This window comes from Ornithorhynchus anatinus, chromosome X3 (assembly GCF_004115215.2).
Source record: "Ornithorhynchus anatinus isolate Pmale09 chromosome X3, mOrnAna1.pri.v4, whole genome shotgun sequence".
Classification (NCBI taxonomy): Eukaryota; Metazoa; Chordata; class Mammalia; order Monotremata; family Ornithorhynchidae; genus Ornithorhynchus; species Ornithorhynchus anatinus.
The window spans coordinates 3,172,054-3,191,747 of record NC_041751.1 but is presented as its reverse complement, the minus strand read 5'-3'; the positions used below and the strand labels follow the sequence as shown (position 1 = coordinate 3,191,747).

Sequence of the window (19,694 nt, the reverse complement as noted above, 5' to 3'; positions counted from 1 at the left end):
CATTTCTCTTGAAGCCTCTATTTACCCCAAACTGCCCTCTCTTCTGCAGCCACCTCCTCCCTCTGCAGCACCATGACACCCCGCTTGCTGCGTCTTTCAAGCATCTCACCGGTGTCCCCTTTCAGCTCGGTCAAGGAGCAGTTGTATGGGTATCCTGGTGGCATCTACGGGGCTCCGCAGTCCCACCCAGGGAAGGTGTGATGTGATTGAGATTGCTTCCGCGCTGGTGGCCTGGCGGAGTTCCAGGATCACATTGGATGCGACCCTGCCTTGACACCTGATGTTCGGTAGGGCACGTAGGTGATGTGGTGAAAGCCCCAGGGAAGAATCACCAGCTGCTCTAGAAATCCAAGGCACCAGTAAGCTATACAAACTCATTCTGCGCGGGGAACGTGTCTACTGACTCCGTTAAATTCTACTCTCCCAACCGCTGAGTACAGCGCTCTGCACACAATGAGCGCTCGATAAATACAACTGATTAGTGGCAGCATGAGGATTAGTGTGGCCTAGTGGATAGAGCACAGACCTGAGAATCAGAAGGACCTGGATTCCAGTGGCACAGCCGGGATTAGAACCCACGTCCTCCGACTCCCAAGCCGGGGATCTTTCCACTAAGCCAAACTGCTTCTCTAGAGAGGGGGAGGAAGGGAAGGTGAGGAGAAAGAGAAAGAGGCAGAGGCGGAGAGAGGTCACGTCACCTCCCAGTGGCCTTCCCGATTAAGCCCTCTTCTTCCCGGTTCCCTCTCCCTTCTGTGTGGTCTATGCGCTTGGATCTGCGACCTTTGGGCATTTGATATTCACTCCATCCGCAACCTCGCGGTACTTACCTTTCGATTATACATTATAAATTATGTGTTTACATTAACATCTCTCTCCCTTTCTAGACTGTAAGCTCGTTATGGGCAGGGAACGTGTCTGCTGATTCTTTTCTATTGTACTTTCCCAAGCATTTAGTACAGTGTTTTGCAGAGAGCAAGAGCTCAATAAATAAGATTGCCCTACAGAGAGTGAGAACGAGGAAGAGAGGAAGAGAGTGAGAAAGAAAGAGCGAACACAAGATGCCCGGCATCCCAAGCAGTAGTTCAATCAGATGACCTCGTGGATCAATAAGGAGATGCGCACGAGGGCATTATTTCACAGCAAAAATGCCATCTGTCCAAGTGCAACCTCTCACTATTACACCTCACGGGGATGAGCAGCACCCAAGATTGCCAATACTAAAGCCTCTTTACGATTAGCATCCTAATGAATCTGGTGGCTTTAGCCCTCACTCACTCGCTGGCAGAATCCAGGCACCATTTTCCATCTGCCCTCAGACTTGTCCTAGGTTGCCAAGCCTCTCCTATCCTGCCTGTCCCCAGTGTTGTCGTTCGATTAGGAGCGGTGCCCGCTGTTCATTGCTGGCGATGGGTTGGAGGCCTGGCCGGTAGAAACGCACCAGGTAAACAAATAAGACGATCCGGGTATCGATTCAACTTGACTTGAGCCTCTCTACGGAGAATCAGATTGGATTTCCAGCAGGCCACAGACTCTTGCCAAAGAAAGGATATTGGTTTGCGAATCAACGACCCTGTGGAGTAGCAGTAAGGCTCGTTTTGTGAGCAGGGAATGTGTCGGTTAACGGTTATACCGTGCTCTCCCGAGCGCTTAGTGCGGTGCCCTGCACACGGTAAGCGCTCAGTAGATGCAACTGACCGACCGACTTTGGAATTTGGCGGAGGGCAGGGAGGCACGTGTCACTATTAAGCCCACGGGTACCTGCTGGGGAGGAAAGTCTTTCAGCTTCCAGCCTACTCATGACACATTCTACCCCTCCTCCTATCTGTGTTGCGATCTCAGCGCTATGGAAACCCATCTCAAACAGACCCTAAAGTCAAGAAAATAGGAATTCTAAGTACCCACCCGATACACCTGCTCTGCCCCCTTTTAAAGGAGCGCTCAGATTTCTCAGTACACAGAGCCTTCTCCCGTAACAGTATTCACTGTTTGGATTATTGCAAAAGGGGCCACCATAGGAAACAATGGATCCGATATGGATTCGAGCTGAACAAGCAGCAGCCTGCGAAGCCTCAAAGGAATGGAGAAATGGTGTAACCTAGTGGAAAGATCAGGCACCTCGGAATCAGAGGACCTGGGTTCTAATTCAGCCTCCGCCACTTGCCTGCTGTGTAAACTTGGGCAAGTCGCTGAACGTTACCAGGGCCCCAGTTCCATCGTCTGTAAAATGGGGATTAAATGCCTGTCCTCCCTCCCGCTTACAATGTGAGCCCCACGTGGAACCTGCCGATCTTGTCTGTATCTATCCCAGTGCTTAGTGGAGTGCTTGGCACATTCAAGGCACTTAAATACCACAATTATTACCGTTCGTTAGCATTAAAATAGCAGTGGCAGAAACGGTGCCTTATCTTTTATTATTAAACCGCATACTCTTACATACTTGCGATAATGGCTAGTAATGCCACAGATAATCCAAAGGAGCCAAGTAATCCAAAATCCTTTATACTGGGCTTTGGAGAGCATTTCTCAAACCCATCTGTGAACGTTCTTTACCACACTCAAAACCAAAGAAGCCTGCGGTGGTCCGATATTAAAAGAGATGAATTTGCCCAGTGGCAGAGGGTTCGCTGCTCTGGCTTTCAGCTCTCTCCCCGGAGAGAGGCAGCACCTTTCTGAGCCCAGGTTTCAGGAGGCCTGAAGTCTCCATGCTCCATAATGATGATGATGATGACGGTATTTGCTAAGCACTTACTGTATGCCAGGCACTGTACTAAGCCCTGGGGTGGATAAAATCTTAAAATGGGGATTAAGACTGTGAGCCCCACGTGGGACAACCTGATTACCTTATATCTACCCCAGTGATTGGCACATAGCAAAGGCTTAACAAATATCATAATAATATTATTACAAGCAAATCAAGTTGGACACAGTCCCTGTCCCATGTGGGGCTCACAGTCTCAATCCCCAATTTACAGATGAGGTAACTGAGGCCCAGAGAAGTGAAGGGACTTGCCCAAGATCACCCAGCAGACAAGGAATGAGGGCGTGAACGGGAGAGAACGAGGTACAGGCCTTCCACCCTTCGGTCCCGGAGGCTCGATTCAATTCAGGGAAACGGTTCAAGTTCTCCAAATGAGTCTTTCCCATCGGTTGCTTTTTTCCTCCCCTTTCTTCCATTCACTCACCTCGTCCTCTCTCTCTCTCCCAGTTTCACGATTTTGCATTACTTTTTTCCTTGCCACTTCTCTGTTCCCAATCTAAACTTCATCCCCGAGAAGACGAGGGATGGGAGGTGAGTGGGTCTGGACCCAGCTGTGCCATGGGGAAAAACAAACCAGTTTCTGATCTGATTCTACTGAATCTATCCCAGTGCTCATCACATAGTAAGCGCTTCAGTGATACCATCGTCGTCTATTTCAACCGCTCCTCTCTCAAATCTACTCTCTTGGCAGGTTGGATGTCACCCCAAACCCACCCCTCGATTCCGCTTTAGCTCTCTGAGAAAGAGAAAGGAGTTACAAGCTTCAAGTAGAAAATCTCGTCGGAAGTCAACTCTATTCCTGAGGGTTTACAGAGGGAAATTTCTGCCAGAGTTCAAATGTTTGAGGTTAGCGAGTTTTCCTTGCAAACATGGAAAATCGACACACACGGACACAAAGAAAACGTATTCTAAAAGGCACAGCGCCGGTGTGAATTTGAAGGTGTGATTCTCCTCCTTGATTACAAAGTTGTTAAAAGCAACAGTGGGGCTAAGGCTTCATGGCGACATGTTTTTCAACTAAATGTTGGATAAAAGAGAAGTGATAACACTTTCTGATATTTAATTAATAAAAGGTTTGATGAAAGATCTCCAAGATCACCTCAACACACAACTCAAAAAGGGAAAGCAGTGCGGTCTAGTAGAAAGAGCCCAGGCCTGGGAGTCAGATGACCTCAGCCATGTCACTTGCTTGCTGTGTGACCTTAGATAAGTTGCTTAACTTCCTTGTGCTTCAGTTTCCTCATCTGTAAAACGGGACTCAATAATATCTGACCATCCTTTGACTACGACTTAAATGTGGGACAGGGACTACTGTTATAGGGATTATTTTGTATCTACCCAGTGCTTAATACAGTGATTTTCACACTGAAAGTGCTGAACAAATATCACAGTTATAATTACTAGTAATGCTTACATAGGTCAAAAACATCAAATATAGAGAAAACAGAAATAGTTATTTCAATATGAAACACTTCATACTTAGTTCAGCAGGAAACTGAAATGTCTCCATAAACCTCAAAAGAGGCATGGAAAACCCTTTCTAGGAATATATATTTTGCATATGGGAATAAAAATGTGAAAAGGAGCAGAGACAATTTAACTGCAGAGTTGTCCTTTGTAAAACACAATCACTAGGTCAATAAATCTATTTCATGTACCCAAGATCTCTCACCCATACGTCAACTATAAAAAAGATCTACCATCTAACCTATTAACTACCACTCAAATCTATGATTTGAGTACTGAACACCAATCTATCAGCCAAACTAGAGGGAAAAAAAAAATACATCAGTCAGTTGAATTTTTATATATATATATATATATAAATATAGTTGTACAGATACACAAATCCCTGCATATAAAAGGTGACAAATAACATCAAAGTATTTTAAAATGTTGCTGAGAAAGTCTCATCTCTTCCAGATAATAAGATTCCTTCCAGGAGGTTCAGTGAGATTCTTAAAGGCAATCAATCAGTCAAATTTACTGAACGCTTACCGTGTGCAGAACACTGTACTAAGTGCTTGGGTGAATACCATATAATGGAGTTGGTAGACACGTTACCAGCCCACAGGGAGCTTTCGGTCTAGAGGGAGAGACAGGCATTCAAATAAATTAATAAATTATGAATGTGTCCATAAGCGCAGTAGAAAACACTCACTGTTATAGAACTGTTTCTCTACTGACTGTTGAGGTAAATCGGGGAAAAAAAAATCCGAATTCAGATGACTCGTTATCAGCCCCATGATAACAGCTTTGGGTGGGAAGAGTGCTTCAATCTAAATCCAGGTGCTCAAGTTTTTTATGGTCAACACATTTGCCCAGAGACCGTCTATAACAACAATAATAACTATGGCATTTAAGCGTTTACTATGTGCCAAGCACTTCACTAAGCACTGGGATAGATACGAGGTAATCAGGTTAGACACAGTCCCTGTCCCGCACGAGGCTCCTACTCTAAATCCCCATTTTACAGATGAGTTCACTGAGGCACAGAGCAGTGAAGTGACTTGCCCTAGATCACACAGCAGAAAAGGGCAGAGCCGGGATTAGAACTCACGGCCTCTGGCTCCCAAGCCCGGGCTCTTGCCACTAGTCCACGCTGCTTTCCATAAAGCATCTCTCTGCTTTAACCCATCTTACAAACCTGGAACAAAAACCATCAACCCCACGGAACTTGAGACCGAAACCGTAGCAGCAGCAGAACGCATCGACTGTCCACTGGATGTTGTGCACTGTACTAAGCGCTCGGTTGGTGGAGAATAACAGTGACACATCCCCGGCTGCAGGGGATTTAGACTCTAATAGGTGGGTTGTGGTACACATTTGAAAATTTTCAAATAATCTAATATAAAGAACCTCAGCCCACAAGGGTAAAGTCTTTCTACATTCCTCCGTCTATAAGCTCTAGCCGCCGGGCATAGAAAGGTCTAGAAGAACGGACCCACTTCTTCGCTGTCCTCTGAACACCGCGTCCCTTTCCCCAGACTGCATAATTGATCGGGGAAATCAATCTTCAGTCATTTCAGATTCCCTGGGACCGACGTAGGACGTCGCCCGCCTTACCGAATCACCGTGCAGGCTAAATCTGGGGTTTTAAAAGGCCCGGGTTCTGCGATGTTTATTCTGACCCAATCTGGCCCTCCAGAACGTGGAAGGCCGACTTCTGCTTCGCAAAATGCGGAAGTACTGCTGACGGCGAGTCAGCCGGATCGCATCTGTGATGCGTCAGCTTCCGATCGAGAACTCATTCTGAAGAGTTGGTTTGAGCCACTCCAATTTTTTCAAGGTTAAAAAGAGCCGAATCTCTGGAGAACACAAAGGGATTCTTGTTTGAGATGGATTGGGAGGGAGGAGGCGGAAGTACTTGTGGGGAAAATACAACGATGGAAAAATGTAATAAACACTTATCCAAGAAATAGCCAGAGTATCAATCGATCAAACTTACTGAGTGTTTAATAATAAGAATAATAATAATGTTGGTATCTGTTAAGCACTTACTAAGTGCAGAGCACTCTTCTAAGCACTGGGGTAGTTACAGGGTAATCAGGTTGTCCCATGTGAGGATTACAGTCTTCATCCCCATTTTACAGATGAGGGAACTGAGGCACAGAGAAGTTAAGTGACTTGCCACAGTCACCCAGCTGACAAGTGGCAGAGCCGGGATTCGAACCCATGGCCTCCGACTCCCAAGCCCAGGCTCTTTCCACTGAGCCGTGCTGCTATTTACTGTGCACAGAGCACTGTACTAAACACTTGGAAGGGTACGATATGACAATGTAACAGACACATTCCCTGCCCACGACGATTTTACAGTCTAGAGGGGGAGAAAGGCACTGACATAAACAAATTACGGATGTGTACACAAGTGGTGTGGAGTCGGGACCGGGTGGAAGAATAAAGGGAAGAAATCAGGGTGAGCCGAAAAGCAGTGGAAGAAAAGGAGAGGAAGGCTTAGTCAGGGAAGGCCTCTTGGAGATGTGCCTTCAATAAAGCTTTGAAGAGAGGGAGAGCAATTGTCAGATATGAAGAGGGAGTGCATTCCAGGCCAAAGGCACAACGTAGGCGAGAGGTCGACGGCAAGATAGATGAGATGGAGGTACAGTGAGTACGTTGGCATTAGAGGAGCGAAGTTTATGGGTTAGGTTGTAGCAAGGAGAAGGAAGAGAAGGAAGGTGATTGAGCACTTTAAAGTCTGTCTTTTCCAGGATGAAGGGCTGATAGCTCCTCTTTAATTCTTACTGAGAACTTTTCTAACTGCTGACAGTATTTTTTCCTGAACTTTGATTGCATATGCCGCATAGTTTCAGTCACTCAACACCATCGGATGCATTTGGTTCTTATTATGGGCAAATCCAAAGGCACATTTACATTTTGGAGAAAACCAAATCATTCCAACATTGTGCCATTTGCGAGAGGGTCTGAGAGGGGTTATTCAGATAGCCTAAAGCAAAACAACTCAAATTCAGGCAGGAATGGGGGAAGGAAAGAATGAGTGGGGTGGGGGAAAGAGGGAGATGGGAAGACAGAGAGGGAGGAGAATGAGGAAAGTATTGGGGGGGGGGGGGAGAAAAGGGGAGGAAGTGGAGGAGGAGGGGAAAGGAATAGGGAAGGACATGAAGAGGGAGGGAAAGAGACGAAAGGATTGTCTTCTTTTACTTTTTTTTTCCTCCCTACGCCCTGACTTGCTCCCTTTATTCATCCCCTCTCCAGCCCCTCAGCACTTAGGTACATACCCATAACTTATTTATTTATATTAACATCTGTCTTCCCCTCTAGACTGTAAGGTCCTTTTGGGCAAGAAAGGTGTCTGTTGTATTGTTCTACTGTGCCCTGCCAAGAGCTTAGTAAAGTCAGAGTTCAATCAAGCCAATTGATTGGATTGATTGAGGAAGGGTGGGGAGGAGGGGAAGACAGTAAAATTCTGTAAAGGACTTTGTAAGTAACCCACGTGCAAGGCAGTGAGGACCAGGGAGAGATAAAAGATCCCAAGCCTCCATCTGCGAGTTAAGCCGCGGCTTGGCTACTAACTGGATGAATCTCAGTAGCGGGAAGATGCAAGGAAGGGTTAGAGAAGTGGGAGAGATAAGGGAGGTGGAGAGACGGAGAGGCAGGGAAGGTGGTAATAATAATATTAATTATTACAATAATTTTGGTATTTGTTAAGCGCTTACTATGTGTCAGTCACTGTACTAAGCGCTGGGGTAGATACAACCAAATCGAGTTGGACACAGTCCCTGTCGCATGTGGGGCTCAGTCTCAATCCCCATTTTAGAGACGAGGAAACTGAGGCCCAGAGAAATGAAGTGACTTGCCTGAGGTCCCACCGCGAACAAGTGGCGGAGCTGGGATTAGAACCCAAGCCCCTCTGACTCCCAGGACCCTGCTCTACCCACTAGACCACTCTACCTCTTGTCCCTAGGGATGGAGAGCGAGGCAGGAAATCTCCTGAGATGGGGTCAGAAGAGGAGGAGAGTTTTGGAAAGGAGAGGGGTGGTCCACAGAAGAGCAGTCATTGAGTAGAGAGTCAACAAGAGGGGAAATACAGTGCTCTATACATAGTAAGCGCTCAATAAATACTATTGAATGAATGAATGAAATACCCTGTGAGCATAGACGATTTTGACAGTCGGCATTTGCCACCACTGGGGCTCACAGTCTAAAGGGGAGGGCAGACAGGTATTTAAATCTCTTTTTACAGGTGAGGAAACTGAGGCCCAGAGAAGTTTTTTTTGGTTTTTTTTCATGGTACTTAAGTGCTCACTATGCATCCAACACTGTTAAGCACTGGGGTAGATACAAGCTGATGAGGTTGGACACAGTCCCTGTCCCTCGTGGGATGCACAGTCTTAATCCCCACTTTACAGGTGAGGGAACTGAGGCACAGAGAAGTGAAGTGACTTTCCCAGGGTCACATAGTGGACAAGTGGTGGAGTCAGAAACAGAACCCAGGTCCTTTCTGATTCCCAGGTCCATGCTCTAGCCACTAGGCCATGTCGCAAGACCACACAATAGACTGTAAAGTCGTTATGGGCAGGGAATGTGTCTGCTAATTGTATTGGACTCACCTAAGTGCTTTATACAGTGGTCTGCACAGAGTAAGCACTCAATAAATACCACTGATCGAAATAGGCAAGTGTCAACGTGGGGCCTGGAACCCGTGACTTCTGATCCACTGTCCTGTGCACCTTCCAACCATTTCATTTATCACTATTTTTATGGGGACTAAATCTGCTATATGCCCACCTAGCAGAACAAGCCCCAGTGGGCATATTTTCCCGATCGTCATTTCCTACTTCTGGGAGAATCTCTTGCAAATTAGAAGAAATAGAAAAAGAGTGAGACCTGCTCAAAATAGTGCCTGCAACACGGGGGTCGGGGGGTCGGTGAGCCGGGGGGGGGGGGGGGTGTTGAAAAAAATGGATTCAAGTCCAATCCTGCTGCTCGGGAGGAGCGCTTCGATGTCCTTAGGAATTGAACCCAAAGTACTCTGTCATTTTTTTAAAAAAATGCCTGTCTTGGGATAGAATTCGAAGCCCTGGGTTTCTCTGGTTCATCATTTTCCCCTTCAAATACAATGTTAAAAGCCATTTGTTTTATAATTCAGTGGATGCATCGACCAAAACCACAGACCGCGGCTCTATTTCATTTTTTAAGGCAGCTGAATTATTTAGAATCATAGGACCGGAATGGGCCTCAAGGACATCAGGTCCAGAGAGGTGACCGATAATCGAAAACTTGGCCTCTTAACTAGACCACGCTCTCAAATCGCTCATTTCCAATTCTTTGTTCGTGCCTTTAAGTCCCCAGCCCTGCACAGATCTGTCGGAACTCAGCTCTCCCCCTCTTCCAAGCCTTCATAAAAATCCCACCTCCTCCAGGGAGCATCCCCCCATCAATCACCCAAACCCCAAATCGTATCAATCCGGCAGCCACCCCTTTGCACTTCCGTATTTATATCCATTTTCTCTCTGTGTGTTTGTGTTCATTCTGTCATTTATTGAACGCTGTGTGCAGAGCACTGTACTAAGAACTCGGGAGAGTACAATGCAACAAAAAGCAGATACATTCCCTGCCCACAAGGAGCTTACAGTCTAGAGTGGGGGAGGCAGACGTTAATAGAAATAAATGACAGGTACAGGCATTAGTGCTGTGGAGCTGGGAGCGGTCATGAACAAAGGGAGCAAGTCAGGGCGATGCAGAAGGGAGTGGGAGAAGAAGAAAGTGGGGCTTAGTCAAGGAAGGCCTCTTGGAGGAGATGGGCCTTCAATAAGGCTTTGGGGGGGAGGGGTGTGTGTGTGTGTGTGTGTATTCAATTGTACACCTATGCCATTTGACACACACTTTAGAGAAGCTAACACAACTTAACATTGACACTTTGCAGAGAAATCAATCAATAATATTTTTGAGCACGCACTTTGTGCAGAGCACTGTAGAGAAACACAATTTGGCTGGAGTGGCATGGAGAAAAGGTGGAAACGAAGATCTAATTGTGAAGTGACCTGCCTCAAGACGGCCCTGGGTCTGGGGCCGTGACCAAAGATGGCCATTTTGCACCCAACGACACTCTAATCGCCATATCACAACCCTCTCTCTTCCCTCACCCCTGTAAATATGGGAGTGGCTTCTCAGGGTACCTAGTCTGCCCAAAATACGAGGCACATTTCGATTATGGAAGCCATTTCCCCCGGTTAAAAAAATTCCCCGTAAAGTTGATGGATAATTTAAGACATAAGGACTTGGGTGAGCGAGGAGACTCGAAATGGGATTTCTAAGTGGCCAACGGAAATACCAAAGTATTCCAAACATCTCTTTAAAAAAAAAAAAAAACCCTCTAAATCTTGCTTTGTCTAACAGTTTTTTTTTTCCAAATTCCAATATTCAAGCAGGTTTCTTTTCCTTCAACCACATCTGCAACTTTGAAAATAAACTGAGTCCCATTTTCATTCATTCAATCCCAAGGGGCAAAACTTTGCCTTAAATGTTTAATGAGGGGAAATGGGATTCCTAACCTTGACCCCGGAAAGTCTCTGCAATAAGACACCCTCAGAATCCAGTTCCTCTGGCCGATTTCTGCACATCTAGGAAAAATGGAGCGGCGGCAAGAAAGCACACACTTCTTAACTCAGCTGCCTTCTACGAAAACCACCGGCAAAAACCTCCCCCCAGTAAGCGTCAACTTCTCCCAGAGAAACATCCACTTCTTGGGAATGATGCTGACTTTCGAATGGTGGGTCAAGGCAAGAATTTATTCTCTTTTTAATGGTGTTTGTTCAGCACAGAGAAGTGAAGTGACTTGTCTAAGGTCACACGGAAGACAAGTGGCAGAGCTGGGATTAGTACCCAGGTCCTCTGATGCCCAAGTCCGGGTGGTCTCCACTGCTTCTCTAACTTAAATGGTGAGCGCCTGTGTGAGTCAGGGACTGAGGCTGACCTGATTGTCTGATTTCTATACCAGCTCTTAGAACAATGCTTAATACAGAGAAAGCAGCTAAATAGCATTTGAAAAAAAATTGAATTAAAAAAAAAAGAACCGTGGGTGCCAGCCTGCATGGAAGTAGAGGTCCAGATTGGGACAGGTTAGTGGAAAAACAGTTTGCAGTTTCGGCCCAGTTCCGAAGGCTGGTTTCTAGTCGTCGTTCCCTTCCCCCGCCACCCCCACCCCCCACCCCAAGCCTTAAGGCTATATTTTGACTTGATTTTTCAGAACAATATATATTGCCAATGACTTGGAAAATAATTCTAGAGCCCTATGAGAGTGATGGAACAGATTTGTTCTATGCTTGATTTTAAAAAGTCTTTATTTTGTCCTTACTCTTTGTAAATCCTTTTTGTTTATCCCGGTCAGGCAAGTAGAAGCAGTTTAGTGTACTGAGAAAGGCTAAACAATAAGAAGTTAATTTTTACCCTTTGAATAACAACCAGTACCAAGCTACAGTCAAGAACAAAGGAACTCGCAACTCCTACCCCTAGTCCAACAAACCAAATCAGTTTGACCGGTCCTCAGGATGATTTTTTCTGCCCAAATCTTTCCATCAGATTGAATTTGAGGCTCTAGGGATGTGAAAGTCCATCTTATGGAACTAAGAAGCAGCATGGCTTAGTGACAAGAGCACGGGGAGTCAGAGGTCATGGGTTCTAATCCCTGCTCCGCCCCGTGTCAGCTGTGTGGATTTGGGGCAAGTCACTTAATTTCTCTGTGCCTCACTTATCTCATTTGTAAAAATAGGAATTAAGAATGTGAGCCCCACATGGGACAACCTGATTACCTATCTATCCAAGTGCTTAGCATAGTGCTTAGTGCACAGTAAGCGCTTAACAAATACCAACTTTATTATTATTAGTCTGATGAGGGACCTTGGGCAAGTCAATTCACTTCTGTGCCTCAGTTCCTTCATCTATAAAATGGGGTTTAAGAGTGTGAGCCCTTGTGGGCCAGGGACTGTGTCCAACCTGAGTAACCTGTATCTACCGCAGTGTTTGGAACAGTGCTTGATGCATAATATGCACTTTAATACCATTATTATTATTGTATCATTTTTCAAACTTTTTAATCATCTTTGGGGCTTTTGTGTTCATTCATCCCATCCCTCTTGGAACTGCAGATCCCGGGACTAGAGTTCATTTTCTGACCAGGGTGTGATGGGGCCTCTGCAAGTGGAACCTTCCTATTTATGCCCTCTGAGCATCCGCTTGCTTTCCGAAACGGCAGCAGGCCTTGTTGGTTCTCGTCCTCAAAAGACCCTTCCTCCTTGGTTAGTACCTGGCTCATCACCCCTCAACCAATCCATCAATCAGTGGTACTTATTGAGCTCTTGCTATGTGCACTTCACTGTACTAAGCGCTTGGGAGAGTACGATCGGAAAGTCGGCAGATACATCTCCTGCCCGTAACGAGCTTACGGTCTAGATTGGGAGAAAGCCATTAATAGAAATAAATTAAGGATATCAGATCATATTTATTGAGAGCTTAGTATGAGAAAAGCACTGTACTAAGTGCTCTGGGAGAGAACCAACGCAACAGAATTAGCAGACACTCCCCTGCCTATAAGAAGCTTCCAGTCTAGCGGGCTCTTTAGGGTCCATGTGGATTATTGTCCCTAGAGGCATTATTCTGCACTACTCTTCATCCTTCCTAGTGATCTTCATTCCATCTATTTCTAACCACTTCCTTCCTAATATCATCGTGCTACCTGTAAAGTGGTTTCGACATGTCAAACACTGTACTAAGCGCTGGGGTAGCTATAATACAAACAGATGAGGCACAGTCCCTGCCCACCAGCTAACGGGGGGGGGGGGGGGCAGGGCGGGAGAACGGATATCAAACCCCCATTTTACAGATGAGGAAACGGAGGCACAGAGAAATGACTTAGCCAAGGTCCCACAGCACACGAGTGGCAGAGTCGTGATTAGAATCCAAGCCTCTCTCTTCCCAGCCCTGTGCTCTTTCCACTAGGTCAAACACTACAGTTTATTCTACCTACTGGGCTATTTCTTATCACCAACCAAGAACACGTTTAATAGTTACCCAGTTGTTCAGTAGTCCTCCTGATATCCCCAGTAAAGAGTCCTAAAATCAGAAAACTTAAGAGATGCAAGGAACCTTCAGAGATCAACCATTTAAGCCCCCTGGCTTCAGGTGGTAAGTGGATGATCACACTAGCCTCCATAAACTTCTCCAGGAATGGACCCTCTACAGTATTCGAAAGACATGGAGAAAAGGTAAATACTTTAAGTTACACAACTCTAGGTTACACAACTTCATCAAAAAATGTTCCTGTACAGCTTTCTGTTTCTCTAAACTCTGCTTCCCTCTCTATTTTTCTGAGTACCATACGGTTCGAATCCCGGCTCGGCCGCTTGTCAGCTGTGTGACTTTGGGCGAGTCACTTAACTTCTCGGTGCCTCAGTTACCTCAACTGTAAAATGAGGATTAAGACTGTGAGCCCCTCGTGGGACCACCTGATTCCCCTGTGTCTACCCCAGCGCTTAGAACAGTGCTCGGCGCATAGTAAGCGCTTAACAAATACCAACATTATTATTATTACATTTACTAAAGGTGACTTTTCTTTTTTACCATGTAAATCTAAACAGCATTCCCAAATATTTAGCAGGACCACCTGGTGCCTTGCTGAATTGAATTTTCATATGTCTGGGGAATCTTCCCCAGAACCGTTGAGGGTAATTTCATCTAATGAACAGTCTTTGTTTGGAAGAAGTCACGAGAGGCTGAAAATGGAAACGGAATCACAAAATCACCCCTGTATATCACACTCCTTCTTGGGGTTTCTGAACAATTCTGAGGGAAGGAAAAAAAAGTTACGCTTCGACATTTCAACGCGGAAACTCCGAATCGGAAATCCAAACCCGGTTACCCGATAAATGCGACGTGTGAGCGAGTCGTTCTTACCCGGCGTCCTCCTGGAATCCTTCCAAGTCATCCCGTTGCTCTGCTAGGGTCGATTCTAAATCCAAATAGGTTCCATTGTGAGAGAGTTGCAGTGTGCAGTCATCCAGCTGTTGAGAAGAACAAAGGGGCTTTGGGCATTTTGGTTGGTCCCGGTGGGAAAAAGTCAGTGCGATGCCTGCCCCCCCGGCCTGACCTCCCAAAGACCGAGGAGGGCATCGTGAATATGCACTGGATCCGCAGTACGGGCTGGTCATGGGCTGCTGGGAAAAAGCGCCAAGAAGAAAGCAAGACTAAGCCTCCACAAGCTTCCAATCTAACAGGGGGAGAGGAGTAACCCTGATACCCGAAAGTAGAGCAAAAGTGCAAGTGAACAGTCTCCCCCTCTAATAATAATAATAATGTTGGTATTTGTTAAGCGCTTACTATGTGCCGAGCACTGTTCTGAGCGCTGGGGTAGACATAGGGGAATCGGGTTGTCCCACGTGGGGCTCACAGACTTAATCCCCATTTTACAGATGAGGGAACTGAGGCACAGAGAAGTGAAGTGACTCGCCCACAGTCACACAGCCGACAAGTGGCAGAGCTGGCATTCGAACTCATGAGCCCTGACTCCAAAGCCCGTGCTCTTTCCACTGAGCCACGCTGCTTCTATGGACTGCTTCTCTAGACTGTAAACTCGTTGTGGACAGGGAATGTGTCGGTTATATCGTCGGGTTGTTACTCTCCCAGACGCTTAGTACACTGCTCAGCGCTCAGTAAGCGCCCACTAAGTACGATGGAATGATTGATTAAAATGAACAAGTTAGAGGACGGCAGACAGAGATAAGACTGAGCTTCTTCACTAGAGACCGTAAGGTACCTGAGGGTAAGGATTGTGCCTGCCGACTATTGTACTCTACCCTTCCAAGTGCTCAGTAGAGTGCTCTCACATGGTAAGTGCCCAATAAATACCTTTATGGATGTCACTGATAAATATTTCTGAGAAGCAGCATAGCCTAGTGGATAGAGCCCGAGCCCGGGAGTCACAAGGACCAGGGCTCTAATCCCGGTTCTGCCACTTGTCAGCCGTGTGACCTTGGGGAAGTCACTTCACTTCTCCATCCCTCTGTTCCCTCATCGGTAAAAGTAAAATGGGGATTAAGACAGTGAGCCCCATGTGGGACAGGGACTGTGTCCAACCTGATTAGCTTGTATCTATCCCACTGCTTAGCACAGTGGCTGGTACAGAGTAATCTCTGAAATACCACAAAAAAAAAAAAAAAGGATCATTTAGCACAATAAGTATGTTCTGTGATATAGCTAGGTAACTGGGATGCTCAAACATAGGTGGGGTATGACCAAAAAAGTCACTGGGCAGGGATTGTCTCTATCTGCTGCCGAATTGTACATTCCAAGCGCTTAGTACGAGTGCTCTGCGCTCAATACATACTACTGAGCGAATGAAGGACGATGCCGAAGGCCTCAAAAACGTAAGCTCATTGAGGGCGGGGAATGGGTCCGTCTTATTGTTCTATTGTACTCTCCTAAGCCCTCAGTACAGTGCTCTGCACACAGTAAGCACTTAATAAATACACCCCCTTGAAGTCCAGGTTCTCATTCGATCAATGCTATTTATTACATTTACTGCGTGCAGCACTCTACTAAGTTGGAAGACACGACCCCAGCAAGGGGAGCTTACGATCCAAAGGCATAAAAATAAACTGCAGGTAAGGAAGGGAACGGTTCTGAGACTTTGTGGGAGTCCAATCCTCTCCCACAGTGCTCACGCTGTCCCTGGAATCCATCAGTAAGGAAATAATTCTCCAACTCTGTAATCGTTGTCATATTTAAAGCAAACGCAGCAATGGTATTTTTATACTTCTGATTCGGGAATGGTAAGTAAGTGCTGAGGGGTATCTTGTCAAAATAACTCCGTAGCTAAGGTAACTCCCTTAATACCTCTATTTACCGTCGTCTCCTGGACTGCCCGGCTTTAAGACCAGAGTAAACCTGTTATTACGAGTGAACGTCCTCAGCATTTTCATTCATTTGATCGTATTTACTGAGTGCTTACTGCGGGCAGAGCGTTGTACTGAGCGCTTTGGAGAGTACAATAGAACAGTAAGCAGAAAGACTGCATTTCCTGGGCTCATGTTCCAGTAGACTCTCTAGGGTTTCTCAAGAGGTGAGAAATTATCTCGGTTCCAGGATAAGGAGACAGGAAACCCGATCACCTTGGTTAATGTGAGAATAGCCCAAGGAGCTGGGGGTGGGGAGGGAAGCCAGAATTTAAGGTCGATCGGGGGGAGGTGGAGAAAAGCAGGGAGAGAGGAGGAAAGAGAAGAGGAAAAAGTAGGATGAGGGGGAGAAGAGGGCAAGGAAGAGGCAAAGGAGAAAAATGGGAGACAAAGGAGAGCTGGAGGGAGGCCAAGTGGAGCGAGGGGCCACTCTGACCCACTTCCTCCGCCTTGTGTCCGCCAGGGCCGCTCGGCCCGGTCGTCCAGAGCTTGGACAGTGGCTGCAGCCCACAGACCTGATGCCAACCTGTCTCCTCCTCTAATCCTCTTTCCCCTCTCCAAAGTGAGGTGCGTACTGCACCAACAAACTCTCTCTCCCTCCACAGTTCATTCCACAGTCCAAGACGTACCCCGGACAGCCACGTCCGCGCTCTGTTTTCGGGGACCGGACCCGCCCCGCAGAACTCCAAGCAGAAGGTGGTGCCGGGCGAAGAAACCGAGGCACCCCACTACCTACCTACTGTTTCACAGCAGAGCATTTGGGCACATCCTTCTCGCCTCCCGGTGAGATCATTCTCCTAGAATCCCTTGCCTCGCGTATCCTCTAGCTCCCAGCCACAAAGCCCAGCCGGAGCCCAGCCCCGACCAGAGACTCGAGTGGAGTTGGGAAAAGTCACTTCACTTCTCTGTGCCTCAGTTACCTCAACTGTAAAATGGGGACTGAGACCGTGAGCCCCACGTGGGACCGGGACTGCGTCCAACTGATTAGCTTCTCCCTACCCCGGCACTTAGAACAGTGCTTGACACAAGTAAGGGCTTAACAGATACAGGGAACGTGTCCGTTTATGGTTGAACTGTACTCTCCCAAGTGCTTCGTACAGTGCTCTGCACACAGTGGGCGTTCACTAAATATGACTGAATGAATGAAATATCATTATTATTATATTCCCACAGGGGGATGGGGAAAGCACAGTGGTTTTAGAATGCCGTCTGGCAAGGTCTGAGTGTTCCGTGAGCTCTCTCGTTCACTCCGGAAACAGTGGTTCAGAGGCACCGTGCCCCTCTTGCCACCGGGACATTTACCGCTCCGCTGCCGAGTGCAACCCGACCCATCGGCGACGACCTTCCCAGCGCCACCGAGGTAACTAAACTTTCTCAGCTTCTAAAAAAGCCACGCCCCATTTCTCCTCCCAGATGGAGTCCCTGTTGCTAAGCGATAGCCAAGCTTGTGGTTTCCCTCCACTCAGCCGCCGGCTCCTTCTAAACGGGCAACTTCCAGAGTCCACGGGATCGAGAGGGCCACGACAAAATGGGAAGAAAAAGTTTTCTGCCCACCAGCGGCCTGAAGACAATGAAATGGTCCAGAGCTTCTTTCAGGAGGGACAAAGGACCCGTCCCGCCTGCAGTGAATAAAGCTACAGTTGGGGGATCTGCGGGTCTGTTTTACCGTCTATGGCTCTTTATTATCCGAGTGCGGCAGTCCAGAAGAAACGGCGGACGGGGGGCACGGCCCGTTGAACGCACGGGAGCCACATGGGCTCGACACGGGTCCCGGGACTGAGGTCGGGCCCGCCCCCACCCCCTTCCCCAGCATGCGTCTCTTAGAGACGCCGCTATGGTAAATAAATCCAAATAAACGCATCCCGTGCCTTGCCGTGAAAACGGAAAGACGGAGAGCCCGTCGATAATTGCTTCCCAGGTTAGCCGTCTGCTTCCAGAGGTGATGGCACAGTGGCTTGTGGATGGCTAGGGACCCCCAAAGTGCTGGGAGGGCGGGCAAGGAAAAGGCTGGAAGCCATGAAACGCTGGAATCTGAGAATCAGCTTCATCTGGTGGACAGAGTACAGGCCTGGGAGTCAGGAGGACCCGCGTTCTAATCCCCCCTCGGCCACTTCATTCATTCAGTCGTATTAATTGAGCTCCTACCGCGTGCAGCCACTTGTCTGCTGTGTGACCTTGGGCAAGTCGCTTCGCTTCTCCGGGCCTCAGTTCCCTCAATCTGTTAAATGGGGATTAAGACTGTGAGCCCCATGTGGGACATGGACTGCGTCCCACCTGATTTGCTTGTATCTACCCCAGCGCTTAGAACGGTGCTTGCCACATAGTAAGTGCTTAACAAGTCATTACTAGTCTTGTCGTTACAGCAGAGTTAGTAGACACGGTCCCTGCCCACAGTGAGCTTAGGGTCTAGCGGGCAGTCTAGTCTAGTCTCCCCCTCTAGACTGTGAGCTCATTGCGGGCAACCAAATGTCTACCAACTCTGCTATATCGTACTCTCCCAAGCTCTTAGTATAATGCCTTGCACACGGTAAGCACTCAAAAATGTGATTGACTGAAGGGGAGACAGACATTAATATAATCTACTCGACCTCTTCCTCTTGGCAAGGCTGGCTGGACAGAAACCGTCCCATTTCTCCCACCCCCACCTGCACGAGACATCCACACCGACAGCAAGTGCAAATACCACTGGGAAGAATTACAACCAAATATGGGAAAATTCCCACTCCACTCTTGGCAATGATTCAAGATCATTTAATAACAATCAGACAATTTACCACGTGAGAACGTTGATGGTACCAAAGGAGAGTAATGGTTTAAACTCTGACAGACCTCCTATCCCTTCACTTATTGCATTTTCCTCAGAACTCTCAATTTGCTACGAACATATCGTGCCTACCAAGCTAGACAAAGGACTAGTCATTCATTCAAGGATAGGAATTAGCCATGTTGGAATTATTGGGCAGAAATGTGGACGTGTACACCATTAGGGACAACTCAAATCAGGGCACAATCCCTTTGGCTTGGGGTGAAAAGCACGAAAGCCTTTCACGAAACGACTGTCAAGTTTGGTGAGTTCTTTTTTTTTCCAACATGACTTCTCATTATGGTCTTTTCAGAGAGACACCGTTATAGCTACAATGTGTTTTCGGATGTAGAGGCCAGGGAAAAGGTACATAAGAGTGTAACTGTTTACGGGATCTAATGCGGGGGGAAATGATATAAATATTGGAATACGAATATTGGAGTCCTTCGGAGGAAAAGCAACGTGTTTTATAAAGCCACCACACCTTCTAATCCAGGCTCCGACACTTGTCTGCTTATGACTTCGGGCAAGCCACTTAACTTCTCTGTGCCTCAGTTACCGCATCTGTAAAACTGGGGATTAGGACTGTGAGCCCCACGTGGGACAACCTGATTAACTTGTATCTATTCCAGCACTTAGAGCAGTGTTTGGCACATAGCGCTTAACAAATGCCATAATTATTATTATTATTCTTAAGTGTGAAGTACTATAGCATGTTGAGATTACA

The 19,694-nt window shown here is 47.0% G+C and overlaps 1 protein-coding gene and 1 long non-coding RNA gene across 5 annotated transcripts in view; one reads left to right on the top strand and one right to left on the bottom strand.

The window, feature by feature from the left end:
• Positions 1–19,694, bottom strand: part of FHOD3 (formin homology 2 domain containing 3) — a 297,727-nt gene that overhangs the window by 275,993 nt on the left and 2,040 nt on the right. For all 4 annotated transcript variants that reach the window (XM_029054069.1, XM_029054068.1, XM_029054071.1 and 1 more), the window contains exon 2: positions 14,168–14,274. In XM_029054069.1, the coding sequence (XP_028909902.1) occupies positions 14,168–14,274 (107 nt within the window). The remainder of the gene's footprint in view (positions 1–14,167; positions 14,275–19,694) is intronic.
• Positions 17,376–17,812, top strand: LOC114807662. Its single transcript, XR_003755725.2, has 2 exons — positions 17,376–17,524; positions 17,631–17,812. It is a non-coding gene; the product is annotated as an uncharacterized LOC114807662 (long non-coding RNA).